Raw genomic sequence first — 15,683 nt, forward strand, 5'->3', positions numbered from 1 at the left:
TCATCAGCACTCGGGGAATCTAATTAGGCCTCAACTAAATACCCCAGTGTACACAAGGAAGTAAGGAGCCTGGATATGCTACTAACGGCTGGCAGAAACCAGTCAAGCAAATGCCAACTAAAAATACTAAAGGTGAGCCAGGCACACCTTATGGGAGGCAGAGGCAAGCTGATCTCCGTGAGCTGGAGGCAGCTTGGTCTACATAGTGAGTTCCAGACCAGCTGGGGCTACACAGGAGGGCCCTGTCTCAAAAACAAAAGCAAAAATAAAACAAACAACAAAAGAAAAAAAGTAAAAGTAGACCAAAAGTATTGACACCCTTGTAAATACTTACAACTTGTTCACCATGGGAGGGAGCGCCTGTGGCTTCTCCCTTCACCAAATATTACAAACCACACCTTAATACTTACATATTAATGGTGCAGTAGTTACCATGGGGAAGAAGAGAACCCAGACTGGGCCTCTTTTCAAGAGAATGTCTGAGCTCAGGGGAATTGGACTGCCTGGCCACTCGGTTCCAGGACAAACCCCGTCTCAGGTGAACAGTGTTCATATGTCAGCTCTACGTCCTTCTACCTTGAAGGACAATCATTTACAAAGGACCTTCAGGTAACGTCACTGACCATTCAGCTTGTGTCTGAGTCAGGCGGCTACCATCACCACAAGGTCACTGGCCACTTGCACAGCCTGCTCATGGTGACAGGGAACAAGTGGCACCTTCTTTGGCTACCTTTCCGTCCCCATGCTTCCAATCTCAAAGCGCTTCAGAACATCAGCTTGGCAGTAACCTTGAAATCCCTAATGGGACGAATGAGTAGCCTGGTTCTCGGGTTACAATTAAGCCAGGTCCTCCGGATTGGGGGTGGATCGACTATCTCACGTTTATAAAAATACAATGACATACACCGCCAGCCTGGCATAGAGAGGGTGTTCAGTGTCAGCACCTACCATTATGTTAGATGTCAAAAATTTGGAAAATAGTTAGGAACAATTCTTTGGAGCAGTCATTAGCGTTATGGGTGTACGCCCCTCAGGCCACATGTACAACTTGTGCTGAAGTCCACCTAAGGTCCATCACATTCATTTAGATTCCCCGTCACCCACCCTCCACTCTAAGAGACCCTCACCTACAGGAACCCCGAGTCCTCACTAAGCCATCTGGCTCTGTTCCCCCAGGTAGGAGGGGAAGCCAGTGCGGGCAATAGGGCAGTGGCTTGGGTGGGGCAGGACTTGCTGTAGAAAAGAGGACCCGAGGACCACACAGCCTGAAAGCACACACGTCCTTACGGAACAGGCTGATGCCCCAGAGAATAGGGACACTGGACAGAGGGCGGCTGGGAACGACCCCTGAGTGCCGTTACTTATTCTTCAGACCACCTTGCAACAGTGAGGTTTCCCTCAGCCCCAGAGGCCTGCAATCTGCCGAGAGGCCAGGGTCACGGGCAGCGGGACAGGAGGGAGCCTGGTTACCTAAAGATGCATAGGACCCTGGGGGCAGCGCTGCCGCAGAGCTGAAGGCGGTGGAGCCTGAGGATGAGGAGACTTTGGATTTGGCACTGGCGGCGGCGTTCACGTCGATGTCACTTCGAGACCGCTGGAGGGATCCTGTCGTTGACACAGATTTGGTACTAACTGTGGAGCCTTCAGTGGTAAAGGAAGAGAAGTCAGGGAGGACTGACCACGTGGGATTTCAAACACAAACTGTTACATGCTGCTGCTCTGCTTTTCTTAGAGACAAACACTAAGCTGTAACATGTGTCGGTGCCCACGGGAGGGAGGAAGCACCTCACTGCCCCAGAGTTCATGCGATGCAAAGAAAAGCACAGTAACCTTGCCTGTGAGGTGTTCTAGGGATGGAAAACTCTAAGTCTCAGGTTATGGCCCACTTAGGAAATAAAGCAAGTGTCCCCATCTAGCTATGCCCTCTCAGGAAACACACCCCTTCCCAGCTTCTAACAGCCACCAGACTGCTGCTCTCACTCTCCGTTTATGTGAGCCGGGGAGCAAAAGGACTCGTGGCTGCAGGGAGGGAGGGAGGGAGGGAGGGAGGGAGGGGAGGCCACAGAGCCTGATTTCTGCCTGCCTAGCCACCCGGACAATGTAAACAGGGGGCCCTGGTGAAGTGGAGCCCCGCCGAGGAGTCGCAGCAGATGGCAGTGTAGCCCATGACTCCCAACCGAGTGGGCTGAGAGCAGGCCCCAGCGTCCCTGAATGCAGCCTCAGGAGATGAGCAGCCCACCCAGGGCAGGCAGGAGCAGGCCCCCACGCTGCGTTTCCGTGGCTCTGTGGCTCTGTGGCTCCGTGGCCAAGCTCTTACCTCTGGACGTGGTGCTGCCGGTGGGACTTCTCTTGGCAGAAAGGGGCCGGCTGCAAAAGGCATGCATAACCGTGTTACCAAAAGTGTGCTTTATCCGTGCTGACACAACCACAGAGCCAGCGTGCGTGAAGATGCTCGGGGTCCTCAACTCGGGCAATGCATTATCTTACCCACCCCCATCTGACAGCGTGTTAACATTATGTTTGGGATGAACGACCTTCCCAACAGAACAAAACAATAACAGGGCAGAAGTCAGAAGTGCAGGGCAGACATGCTGCCGGCGAAGTCCCCTGTCTTGAAGCTCCCTTTCTGAACCTGTCTCCGGGCAGCACTCACATCCTCTTGGAGGACTCCCCGATGCATTAATGTGTACAGCTCATGGTGCTCTATAGCTCATTCTGCTATGACAGAAAAGGAAGAGTCTGTGGCGGAGTCCAAGGCCAAGTTTCTCACCTCCCAGACATACCTTACCTAGAACCAGAGTCTACCTTGACGCCCCGGGGAGCTAGAGCAGGTAAAAACACAGCCTCAATGTACGCTTCTGTGTAGCGAACTTTTACACACACAACACCGCACTGTGGTCAGCAAAGCCAAGGCCCTTACTTGAGACTCTCTTGAGAGCTGGAGGAAGATCGGTCTGACTGGGGCAGAGACACGATGCTGTCCGAGTTCTTCAAGTGGGATTGCAAGGCTTTCTGGTAGGAGGACTCTAGAGTGTGGTACAAGTGCTCTGCTTCTCGGCTGAAGTGACTGTGGAAACCCCAGTAGCACCTAGGAAAAATGACGAACCCCCGGACTAGTCAGAGGACCCTGCTGAGCCCAATATACTAATGCAGCATCTTTGGGATTCGAGGCCTCCAGTCACCCGCTCAGAGGAGTGACAGGCACAAGGCCAGAGAACTAACACAGGAGGCCTCGGGCAAATCCTGGCTTTACAACTTACAGCTTAAATCGGAAAAGCCCTCTGACTTGTTTGTCTACGTTGCAGGTGGGGGGGAGGTGCCACGCACACATGTGGGGACGAGAGGACACCGTGGGCGTCAGTTCTCTCCTTCCACTGTGTGGGTTCCGGGGACTGAACCCGGGTCCGCAGGCTTGGTGGCCAGTGCCTCTACCGGTTGAGCCATCTCGCTCCTTGTCAGCTCTGGGTGCTGGAGAAGTTACCTGACCTCTCTGAGCTGCTGTCTCACATATAAAATAGGAATTAAAGGTTCTAAGTTGCAAGATCTTATGATCTCCAGGGAGGTCCTGGATGGAGGGCTGTACCCACATGACTGAAGCATTTCAGTTCCACTGGGAGTCTGAAACTGGACATATCACCATGACAACCCAGGCATCAATCAATCCAACTCCCCCTCCCATGACTCATGCTTGCTAAGTGACCATTTCATGTTTTCAAACATGATGCCAAGAAGAGAAGGCCCCGTGGCTGTCATCTCCCACGGTAACGTGGTAAGGAACACTGGGTTGTATGGCTTTGAACAGTTCAGTGAATGAACACACAGAGTCGGAACCAGCACTGACTCATGATTTGTCTTAAGTTTGAAAACAAGCATCCTATTGTCAACTTCAGTCCTACTGATATTCAGTTCCACTTCGGCAACCACCTACAGAGCAAAACGTCAATAAAAACTTGGAGAAAGACACTAAAGTGGACTTCTGGAGTCACACGTAACAGTTACCACTAACAAAATATGCTTAAGGAACCGATAGGGTTGAGTAAGACAGTCCCTAGAGTGGGTCTGAGAGGTGAGCGGGGATCAACAGAAACTTACTTTCTGGCTTCTATTCTGGCTTCAGAATCAGCATCATGTATTCCTTTCTTTATTGTTTCCGCTAATACTGATATGTGTCTAGACAGTTAGGAAAAAGAGCAATAGCAGTCATTAAGCACACAACTTTCAGGGGTGAAAACAGGCTGGTGCAGTCAAGTTCAAAGCAGCCATGTCGTCTGCTGGCTTCATGCCAAAGCTAGGCAGTTAAAACACAGCTCAGAGGCTAAGAACATGCCCCACCCCCTTTCCACATTGCCCTCTTCCCCATCGCCACCCTACTCTCGAAGAAGGATGTGGATAGCACTATTTTTTTCATATTTATTTTTATTTTATGTGCATCGATGTTTTGCCTGCATGTATGTCTGTGTGAAGGTGTCGGATCCCCTGGAACTGGAGTCACAGACAGTTGTGAGCTGCCATGTGGGTGCTGGGAATTGAACCTGGGACCTCTGAAAGAGCAGACAGTGCTCTTAACCACGGAGTCATCTCTCCAGCCCCGGATAGCACTATTTTTAAATCACAACTAACTTCTTTTTGAACTATACTTATTTAGCTTTTGAGGACCAAACAAGCGCTACACTTTTCATCCATCATCCATGTTATCTGTGGCCTGCGCCTCAATTAATGTAGTGTGCTTATCTCTCAGCCCTTTGCTTATTAAGAGGAAAAATATATATCTTGGCCAGGATGACATGAAGATGTCCAGGGAAAAAGTGGCCAGTGATGTGCATGTTATAATGGGGAAATCTCCTTAAACAATAAAGATAACACTTCCAAAAAATACTATCTCCATGACTAACAAACACCAGACCTCTGCAAGAACTTTCAAACTCCTGCTCTTTTCTCAGTTGGCAGACAGCCTCAGTTTCTGAAAACCAATGCTTCCGATCAGAAATTTGCTTAGGAGTTTGGACTGAGTCTTAGTTTTGATTTCTGTAATCACTGGGATGAATTCCCTAGCGTCTATTATCAGTATGATGAAAAATGGGTGACAAACTATGATGCCCATTCAAAACTCGGGCACAATACTACCACCTACTGCCTCCAAACTTAGAAGAACAGGTACCTAAAATTGACAGGAACTAAAAATATCAAAGAAAATGAATAAGCACATGGTTGTTCAGAAATCCTGACACAGTGCTACTTTTCAATTCTGATACGTAAACGTAATCTGCTACAAACTGCCATAAAGACAACAGCTGACCAATGACAGGGAATTAAAAACCTTCTCAAGTGAGTGAAATTCCTGCAAAGTATCAGATGAGGGCAGCTCTAAACCCTCAGGAAGCTGCAAACAGAACCTGTACCGATACTGCCCCCTACCACGTAACGATGGTAATGCACACTGCCAGCTGGAGAGAGGATGACCTTGAACTCCACCCCCTTCTGTCTGTCCTCCTTACACCCTCACCTCCCCCACCCCTCCTCTCCCTGGGATTACAGGCACAGTTTAGTTAAGATTGAGGATGGAACAGGACTTCTGACACGCTAGGCAAGCACCCCACGGAACTACACAATTCTATCACACTAGTATCTGCAAGGATGATGTTCCCTAAAGCTTTTCCAGTATGAAGCGGCTCACATCAGTAGAAACCACAGTCACCCCTTCCTTACACAAATGGGGGACCACTTGCTGCGGCCCTGCCCCCAGGACTCACAGGTCAGACAACGGAATCACAGATGCTCACCTTTCTAGTGAATGTGTCTGCCATTCTTGTAAAAGTAAATCTAAAAATTCAAAACAGCGCCTGAAATGTGGTAAGGAAGAAACAAAGAACTTAGTAAGGGGTCTGTTGGGGAAAAGAAAACAGCTTAGATCAACCAGTTTATCTTTTGAGTAGGTAAGCTTCATTTAAGGGGGGGGGGTGGGTAAAGAAGAATCAGAAATAAGCAAAGACTAGGCCAGCAAGGTGGTTCTGGGGGTAACACACACACACACACACACACACACACACACACACACACACACACACACACACACATTCTCTCTCTCTCTCTCTCTCTCTCTCTCTCTCTCTCTCTCTCTCTCTTGCCCCTTGCAAAGTATTAAGATCTTTAAAATATTTTTAAGATCTTAATTGTGTGTGTGTATGTATGCACACATGCTCACACATGCCAGAGACAACTTTTGAGAGTCCTGGGGATGAACTCGGGTCATTAAGGATTGGTGACAAGTACCTTTACCCACTGAACCATCTTGCCAGCCACAGAGCATTTTACTGATCTTGGACCAAGAAGCAGCTGTTACAGTGATCTTAAATAGTAACTTCAAATGTGAAACTTTATCCATGGAGGAGATCTGGTGTTCATCTTGGTTTTAGAGACTTGCAAGATAATTAAGAGGAACCTCCAACACGTACCTTCTAACCGCGACAGACTTAGAGGTACAGTTGCTTGTTATGACAGGGATTAGCCGAGGGATGTGCGTGTGCTGTGGAGAAGGAGGAAAACAGAGCTGAGCACCTGAAACACAGACCCGGAACAAGACGCAACAGAACACGTGACCCACAGCATGTGGACATTCAGTCTAAAGTTCTTCAGTGTTGAAGAAGGAGACAGAATTCCCTGAAATGTCACACACAGGCCACTAGAGAACTGACAGGGCCAGGACAGACCACAGGATGCAGTCTGGAGTCACACAAGTCTGAGGTCACTGAAGCATCCGAGTGGCTGAGGCAGTGTGCATTCACAGGGTCTCGTCCTGCTGAGCCATCCTAACACTGTTTCAGTGGAAAATGCAATGGCTTTGGCTTTACTATTACAAGTAAGGGCAAGCAAAACAGTAAGGATGAAGATGATACTAAGTATCCTGGGGTGACTGGGGACATTCTGTAGAGTTTCAAGATTTTTAAAATTACAGTTATCTATCTATTTATTTATTTGTTTGTTTATTTATTTATTCTCTCTGTGTGTGTGTGTGTGTGTGTGTGTGTGTGTGTGTGTCTGTGTGTGATGGCACATGTGTAGAGGTCAGAGGTAACTTGTGGGAGTTGGTTCTCCCTTCACCATGTGGGTCCTGAGGCTTGAACTCAGGTCCTTGGGCTTGATGGTAGGCAGCTGCCTTGAGGGTAGACAAGAGGAGGAAGTAGAGAAAAGGTCTTTTGAAGCCTTCATGAACTACTCTTCCTGAAAACACGCATGAGGATTATTACCACCTGGCCGCTGCTTACATTAGGTGCCAGAAAACTCAAGTGAAGAGTTCCAGCTGCAATTAGTAAAATGAGTTTCAGGGAAACAGCAACCGTAAGCACAAACAGCTAACACAGACATGATGGAGGGGAGACAAAAGACAGATAGATGCTTTCGACAGTTAAGTACTTGGGACCAATGGCAGGTGAGTAAAAGATGTGCCCCTCAGTGGCTCCGCCAGCCAGCCAGCCCACAAGACACAGCACAAACCCTGCAGCTTTGGACATCTCCATCCGTGGGAAAGAGACGCAGCTGTTGCATGTGGAGACAGACCGCAATGGTATGGAGACACCCTCAGGAGGAGGGCCTGTTATGTCCCATGGGCCAGCAGGGTCTACCACGCTGGTCTTTCATTGGTGGCCCCATGACATACTTACCCGAATGATTAGCCTCACAGCTACAACACCAGAAGTAGCCATAATTTTGGCACTGTTTGGGATTAAATTAAAGATAGTTGGCATAATGGCTTCAGCTCCATGATCAAACTTATTTCCCAGAACTGATGACAGATGCCTGTAACAAGAAAGGACCAGCTGTAGTCACATTCTCACACAGTCTCTCAACACTTGACAGCCCTCCTTCACAGTTCTCTAGAGACAGTAAAAGGCAAGGGTCAGAGACACCTTAAAAATGAACTTACAGTGAACAAGTACAGAACTTGGTAAAGCCAGCAGCCAACACTTTATTCTTAATAATTTCCAAAAATGTATTAAAAGAGCAAAGAACAACTCCAACACCAAAGACTTACATGAAGACTCACTTGCCATGAACACAACACTTGCCCCTTTTGATCTTATTTTTGCTTTGCATATAAAACATGACGCTTTAAGATCTGCCTACTCTAAAACTTTACACAGTATAATGCTTACAGCTGCTGTGGCTACTACTTCAACATTCTGACGCATGTAATCACAACACTGAAGTTTCACTAAAGCTAAAACAGCACTGTAGCATTGTGTCAAGATCCTTTCTCTCCTTCTCCAATTCTGAGGACTGAGCTGAGGTTCTGCAGGTTAGGCAGGTGCTCCAGCACTAATGGTACCCACGGCCCTGCATTTACTTTATTGCTATAGCACCCTTTGAGAAACAAACACGCATCCTAATGCACATATATCCTGGAGGCAAAAGATCATGAAAAGATCTCAAAGACAGAATTCCATACAATTTCATTTTTTTCTATTAATAGTACAATATGAGCTATGTCAGTGAGTAAAATTTAAAATCCAATGCTCTACACCAGCGGGCAGCAGCTACTCTAACAGTGTGGACATAAGTGTTAGCAGACCGACTAGAGGTGACCTCACAGACATGCCCAAGCAGTTCTCTCTAAAGCTCCCAGAGAGCCTATGGTCCAGTGTAGGGGAATGGAGCGTGTCGCAGTCCTTACCCCAATGTGATGCAAGCTTCCCGCACTACCTGAGACCGCAGGTCTTTGGCAGAGAGTTTAAAGGCTCCATCCAGAAGACGCAAGTGTTGAAAGAAGTTATCGTACTCAGCAGCCCCAGCCAAAAGCAACGACCTCATCTTTTTTAGCTAATGGGACCGAGAAAAGTCAGAGGTGTGGAAAACATTGCTAAACACTGAATCTACATAACAAAAAGCCATTAATATAGATATAAACATAAAAGTTAACTGATGATAGGAACCAATTGTAAAAAAAGATTTGTGTGTGTGTGTGTGTGTGTGTGTGTGTGCCACATCTGTGCAGGTGCCTGCTGAGAGGCCAGAAAAGGGTATCACATCCCCTGGAGCTGGAGTTACAGGTGGTAATAAGCCACCTGATATGGGTGCTGGGAACCAAATTAAGGTCCTCTGTAAGAACAGCAGGTACTCTTAACTGCTGGATTTATATCTCTAGCTTCTAGAAACCACTTTTGCAAAGACAATTTGGACAGGTAGTTATTACCTAATATGTAATGAACAAATTAAATCACAACTAAGACTCCATTTTAAAATGCAGCAACCATGATAAATATGATTGCCTTAAGAAAAACCTCTTAGGTGTACGTGTACGCCTGCATGAGTCTGTGTGCACTACGAGGACGCAGGCGCCATGGAGGCCAGAAAAGGGCATTGGCGCCCAGAACCGGAGTCCGAGCAGTGGTGCTCTCAACTGCTGAGCCATTTCTAGCCCTTAAGTTGCTGGGGGTTTTGGTTTTCATTTGTTTGCTTGCTTTTGAGACAGCGTCTCTCTATGGAGCCCTGGTTGTCCTGGAACTCTCTATGTAGACCAGGCTCACTTTAAAACTCATAGAGATCCGCCTGCCTCCTGAGTGCTAGGACTGAAGGCATGTGCCACCACTCCCAGGAAGCTGGTATGTTTTAAAAACAGAAGTAGGGCTGGGTGTGGGAGCGCAGGACCATTAAGTCTAGCATTCCACGAGCAAAAGCAGGAGATCCCCAGTTCAAGGCCAGCCTGGGTTACACAGCATGTAATTCTTATCATTATTTTTTGTCAGCCTGACATAAAAAGAGTCATCTGGGAAGAGGGGCCCTCAATTGAATTGCCTTCGTCAGATTGGCCTGTGGGCATGTCTTTGGAGCATTTTCTTAATTGATGGCTGAGGTGAGAGGGCCCTGTCCAGCACAGGTGGTGCTGCCCCTGGGCAGGAGGGCCTGGTTATAGAGGAGGCCGAGGGAGCCACGAAGCCAGGAAGCCGCGCTCCTCCAGCCTCTGCTTTCCTCCTCCCTCCAGGTTCCAGCTTCCAAGTCCCGCCCCAGCTTCCTTTAGTGCTGGACTACAACCTGTGAGCCACATGAACCTTTCTTCCCAGGATGCTCTCCGTCAAGGTGTTTATCCAGCAACAAGAAGCCACCAGGACGTAGTGAGACTACCCTGGAGCAAACTCGGAACCCAAGACTCCCAGCAAACAAGAAAAGGAAGTGAGGTCATTTACTAAGAGAGTAAAATGTACCGATGGTGATTTGCGTGTAAAGTATCCCTATGTCTGCAAACGCGCAAACGTGTAGATAAACGCACTGGAACCACAGGACAGCAGCACTTACGGCATTCACTCTCTGCTCCCAGTCATGCTTGTCGTCTGACAGGATTTCTCTAATTTTGTTTATGGATTCCTCGAGGTCTCGGCTAGAGTAAATCTGGAAGGAAAATTAATTTACACTTAACAGAAGACAATGCACAGAATTAAGATGATTTTTCAATACATGAAGTCGGGGAAGTATAAGAAACTCTCTCGCCACATGAGGAATTCTCTGGGCATGCTCATCTTAGTGAGCCCATACCCACAATCAACAGGAACCCCTACATTTATTTGCTGCCACATGTAAGCAACCTTGCTGTGGACATCTTTACTAGTAACGCAACAAAGGAGTTTGTGTACAAGAGAAAGAAAACAGACAGATGCATGGGGCTTTTTTGAAAAAACTTATTACTGAATGTGTATGGTGGAACAAGAGGTGGGGCCAGTGTCCCATGGTGCATTGCAACTTCTGGCAGTCACTCCTCAGGATCCAAATTCAGGGCATCAGGCATCCTAACCATCATCTAACAGGCTCTTAACTATCACCTTGACCCAGCCTCTGAAGAGGAAATCTCAACTGAAGGACCGCCCAGATCAGACTGGCCTGTGGGAATGTGAGTGTGGCATTGTCTAGATTGTTGACTGATGCTGAAGGGCCCAGCCCACTGTAGGGAGCACCAGAGCAGGGGCTCCTGGACTGTCTAAGAAAGCCAGCTAAGCATGGACCACAGAGGAAGCCAGCAAGCAGCATCCGCCATCATTTCTGCCGTACTTCATTGGCCATGAGCGAATTTACTGGGTAGAGGGACAGCTGTGTGACAGCAAGCAGGCCTGCCCTTTTCCTCCTGCCCTGACCTCCCCCAACGATGGACTGTGACCTGGACTAAGCCAAACAGATCCTCTCCTTCACTACTGCTTTTGGTCGATGCTTCATCACAACCACAGAAGGGAAACCCGAGTGCTAGGCTTACAGGGCAACTCTAACTCAACACTTTCAAGTCTTCTCACTCATTAGTCCTCAATCTACTGTGAGACTTCAACCAAGAGGCCAGGTACTAAGGACGAACCTGAGCCTGTGGAGTCTGCCACCTGATGGCCACTATGGTACCCAGGGAGCAAGGGGAGCTGCAGGAATCCACAGCCCAGCACAAAGCGAGAATCAGCCCCAATCAGAGCAGAGGACACAGGCAGAGACAGTCCCCAGGACTTGATGTGTTAAGTGAAGCATCAAAGACGGCGTAAACTGCCTGGCTCTGCCAGCACTCGGGAGGCAGAGCTAGGAGGATCTCTGTGAGTTCGAGGCCAGCCTGGTCTACAGAGCGAGATCCAAGACAGGAACCAAAACTAGACAGAGAAACCCTGTCTCAAAGGAAAAAAAGAAAAAAGACAGTGTAAACCACGCTTCTATTCTCTCCAGCTTTCCAGGTGCTAAAACCTTCTAGCTCATATTTCCAAGGAAAAAAATCTTAAATAAGTGACTATCTTCTCTAGCCATCACCAACCCCTCTTTTCTATACCATGACCAACATTCTCTACGGAGACATCAATGGGACAGGACTTCTGTTCTTGTCAGCTTATCGGGCTCCCACATTTTCTAATCTGTACCTTAGATCTCCGGGAGTCCTGACAATCTCAGATCACATTGAAAGGTAAAGGATCTGGACATGAACCCCCAAGGTCCATTGCATGAAAGGGTGAGGAGCGTGGACGGTGTGACTAACAGGCGGCGGGCTCTGTAAGGCCATTCTGAGGAGGCTCTCATGAAAGCCCGAGCTGCCCCGCCCTGTCCTCTCTGCCGGTCTGACAGGAGCTGCCTGCTGTCCCAGGGCCATCTACCCCACACCATCAAGTATTGCGGTCAAGGCGTGGTTCTCGAGCCTGCTCCATGGACTCCACACTGTGGGCCTCCAAAGCTATGGGCTAAAAGACTCTTTTCACACTTTATAAAGCTAGCTGCCACGGGTCTTTCACTGATGTAGCAAAGAGCTAACCGACACAGGTATGTTGGAAAAATGAAATCTAAAGACTTTCTACTGTGATTAAAAAAATAAAAGGATTTGCTTGTTTGCCTATTTATTTATTTATTGCTCTTGTGTGTCTGTGCATGTGTTCTGTGTGTGTGTGTGTGTGTGTGTGTGTGTGTCACATTTGTAGGTTCCTGCGGAAGCCAGAAGAAGGTGTTGTATGCCCTGGAGCTGGGGTTACAGGCAGTTGTGAGTATCCCAGTGTGAGTGCTGGGAAGCCAGCCTCAGTCCACTGGAAGACCAGCCAGGGCTCTATAGCATTGAACCACTTCTCCAGCCCGACTTTAACAGCAGCACAGACCCACACTGACCTGCACTACAGGAACATCGTCAAAGGCTTTAATAAAATCCTCTTCATCCACAGCACCAGCACCTTCTTTTGCAGCTATTAGAAAACAAAAAGATTAATTTTAAAAACAAAGATAATGTGAACCCAACACTGTATAAAACATATACTACAGAACTGTACACAACTGCAATGGCATTCTGGACATTGAAAACTTATAAAAAACTGATGGATTGTATGTAGGTGTATGAGCCTGCGTGTGGCTGCACACAGAGGGTGGAGGGCACTGGAGCCCCTGAGCTGCTCACAGCAGTTGTGGGTGGCCGAGCCCAGCTCTGGTCCCCTGCAAGAGTAGCCGACACACTCTGTCCAGCCCCTCAACTGTGTATTCAGTCACCCGTTGTTCAAGTTTCCCCCCCAAAGCTGTGTTAAGGTGCCTCCTGGTACATTCCGAACAAAGGCAGGCCCGGTGGGGACTTCCAGAAGGGCTGGGGAGGGAAGTGCAGGAAGGTATGTTGGCTCATGCTGAGGCTGTTTAACTACTCTGATGTCATGTATGGGAGTTTCTTGTTTTGTTCCTTAAGTCTTGACACTGGTGTCTGTGCTCATCCTTGAAGCCCCAGCAGTGACTTATAGAGATTAGCACGTTAGCTCTCTTATCAGACAGGTGACTTGCTGTAGGACCCTACCGGACCTTCTAGAGAAAATGAAACAAAAACCAGACAGCCCAGGTAGCAGCAAATGTGTTCACAGATGTCAGTCACAGCTATGATGCAGAACCGCGAGCTCCTTTCCATTTATCACGTGATTAGAGGGCTGGGAGCAGAGAGCAACGGCCTCTGCGTCCACAGGCTCTGCAAACCCGGACTCTAGAGCAGTCAGGACTATGGTGTTAAACAAAGAAAGGAAGGAAGAGGGCACAGCTGAGGGCAAAACTGACCCAGTGGAGACTTTGGGGGGCTGTGGGTGACGGGTGGGCAGGGCAGCAGCAGTCAGGTCATGCAGGAACTGTCGTACCCTTGTTTACGGGACGGCACTACTCAAGGGAAGATCGGGAATAAAAAGTGCAGTAAAGGGAAAGAGGTGGGCCTCTGAGACGGCTCAGCAGGCAGAGGATCCTGCCAGCAGGCCTGACGATTTGAATTTGTTCTCTGAGACCCACATCACAGAAGCCAAGAACTGACGCCTCAAAGTTGTCCTCTGACCTCCACAAGCATGTCTGAGTACACACATGTGCGCGCACACACACACACACACACACACACACACACACACACACGCACGCACGACATCTTGAAACATGCTACAAGGGAGGTGAATGAAACACTGAAAATATCCCTTTACAATAGCTGAGGAGACAGATGGGTCAGAGGTTAAGAGCTCTTACTGCTCTTGCAGAAACCCCACACTGTTACAATAATCTATAACTCCCGTTCCAGGGGACCTAATGCTCAGGAACCAGACACGCACACAGTGACACACACACATGCCACCAAACATTCATGCACATAAAAATAAATAAATCTCTTAAAATAGTGCATTGCATGTTAAATAAACATAAACTCAACAACCAAAAATCAATAGCACTCGAAATGATTAGGAGGAATGGCAAACGTGAAGCAAAGTAACGCTGGTCTTCCTGCAGGCTGACAGGGCTGCCTCAGTGGCACCTTGGGAATCCTCAGGATTCTGTCATTCCAGGACAGACCACCAGGGGGCATCGCTCTCAAGCCCTTCCTTCACCCAGAAGAGACCACCAGGGGGCAGCACTAGTGCCTCCTCTCTCAGGCTTTCCCTGAGTCTACTCAGCTCTGGCTTTCACAGCTGGGGGACTCTGCCCCTCTCCCTACCCTCAACCCCAAGACACAACCATCAGTGAGCACGGTTTTAAAGCAAGTGTCTACACAATGTTTTAGAGGTAAAGAGTAAGAAAAAGGTGTGTAAATTTAAAATGTGACAGCCAAAAGTAACAAGGGGTCAACCTGTCTAAGACAAGGGCTGACTGGGAGGAGGGTTTCAAGGACTGAGCTGTTCTCACCAGGTGTGTGCACTGCGTGTCTCTGCCTGCTGAGCCGTCTCACTGGCCCTCACTGCTTTTCCCCAGTGCTCACACTGACCTTCACAAGGGGAATGTGCCTGTATGACAAATCATGTTTTCCCATTTTCCATCTGGCTTCTGGTCTTAAAGACAGATTTGGTAAAATGTCCGATGGTGATCAAGGCCAGACTAGTCCAGATGACCAAACAGGGCTTGGGGTGTGGTCTCGACCTTCGTCTTCGGACTGCTCTCTTTCCTCTGTACTGTCTGCACTCTCACTGGCTGGACTCACAGGACCGGCTAGCCCACCCAGCATCTTAAACCAGCATTGCCGGCTCGTCAGCAGCAACCGAAAAGTGCCAGGCCAACCAAAGACTGCAAGCGAGAATGAGCACAGGAACTGGTTCGTGCTGAGGGGACGTGGTAGGCAGGTGCTAGGACAGAGGACCCCAGAACGCCACACAGGATGATGCCACACAGGATGGGGTCATACCTGAAGACTTAGATCCAAGACTGGACGACACGAGCCGGCGGCTGGTCCCCATGCTAACATTCCTCCGGGAACTAGATGGAGCCTTGGATGATGAGGAGCTGGCAGAAGAAGGCCTATTTCCATCCACAGAATCCTCGTCATCAAAATTTTTATCTGAAAAAGAAGCACAGACGCCACTGTTTAAAAACACTATGTTTTCGCTGGACGGTGGTACACATGCCTTTAAACTCAGAATTCGGGAGACACAGGCAGGTGGATCTCTGTGAGTTCAAGGACAGCCTAGTCTGTAAAGCAAGTTCCAGGACAGCCAGGGCTGTTACAAAGAGAAACCCTTTCTTAAAAAAAGGGGGGGGGGGCACTAGAGAAATGGCTCAGAGGTTAAGAGCACTGGCCGCTCTTCCAGAGGTCCTGAGTTCAATTCCCAGCAATCACATGGTGGCTCACAACCATCTGTAATGAGATCTGCTGTCCTCTTCTGGCCTGCAAACATACGAACACTGTACACATAATAAATAATAAATCTTTAATTAAAAAAAAAAGACAATGTTTTCACCTATACACAGAACAATCATCGGTCTTG

At 48.4% G+C, this 15,683-nt stretch overlaps 1 protein-coding gene across 50 annotated transcripts in view; it reads right to left on the bottom strand.

Moving 5' to 3' along the window:
• Clasp1 (cytoplasmic linker associated protein 1) overlaps window positions 1-15,683 on the bottom strand; it is a 233,127-nt gene that overhangs the window by 96,038 nt on the left and 121,406 nt on the right. For all 50 annotated transcript variants that reach the window (XM_028879823.2, XM_037211525.1, XM_037211502.1 and 47 more), the window contains exons 9-19: window positions 15,104-15,256; window positions 12,598-12,671; window positions 10,288-10,380; window positions 8,669-8,814; window positions 7,659-7,794; window positions 6,453-6,523; window positions 5,781-5,840; window positions 4,093-4,170; window positions 2,921-3,088; window positions 2,318-2,367; window positions 1,471-1,641 (exon numbers count right to left, since the gene is read on the bottom strand). In XM_028879823.2, coding sequence (XP_028735656.1) covers window positions 1,471-1,641; window positions 2,318-2,367; window positions 2,921-3,088; window positions 4,093-4,170; window positions 5,781-5,840; window positions 6,453-6,523; window positions 7,659-7,794; window positions 8,669-8,814; window positions 10,288-10,380; window positions 12,598-12,671; window positions 15,104-15,256 — 1,200 coding nt within the window. The remainder of the gene's footprint in view (window positions 1-1,470; window positions 1,642-2,317; window positions 2,368-2,920; window positions 3,089-4,092; window positions 4,171-5,780; window positions 5,841-6,452; window positions 6,524-7,658; window positions 7,795-8,668; window positions 8,815-10,287; window positions 10,381-12,597; window positions 12,672-15,103; window positions 15,257-15,683) is intronic.

Source organism: Peromyscus leucopus, chromosome 15, assembly GCF_004664715.2.
Source record: "Peromyscus leucopus breed LL Stock chromosome 15, UCI_PerLeu_2.1, whole genome shotgun sequence".
NCBI lineage: Eukaryota > Metazoa > Chordata > Mammalia > Rodentia > Cricetidae > Peromyscus > Peromyscus leucopus.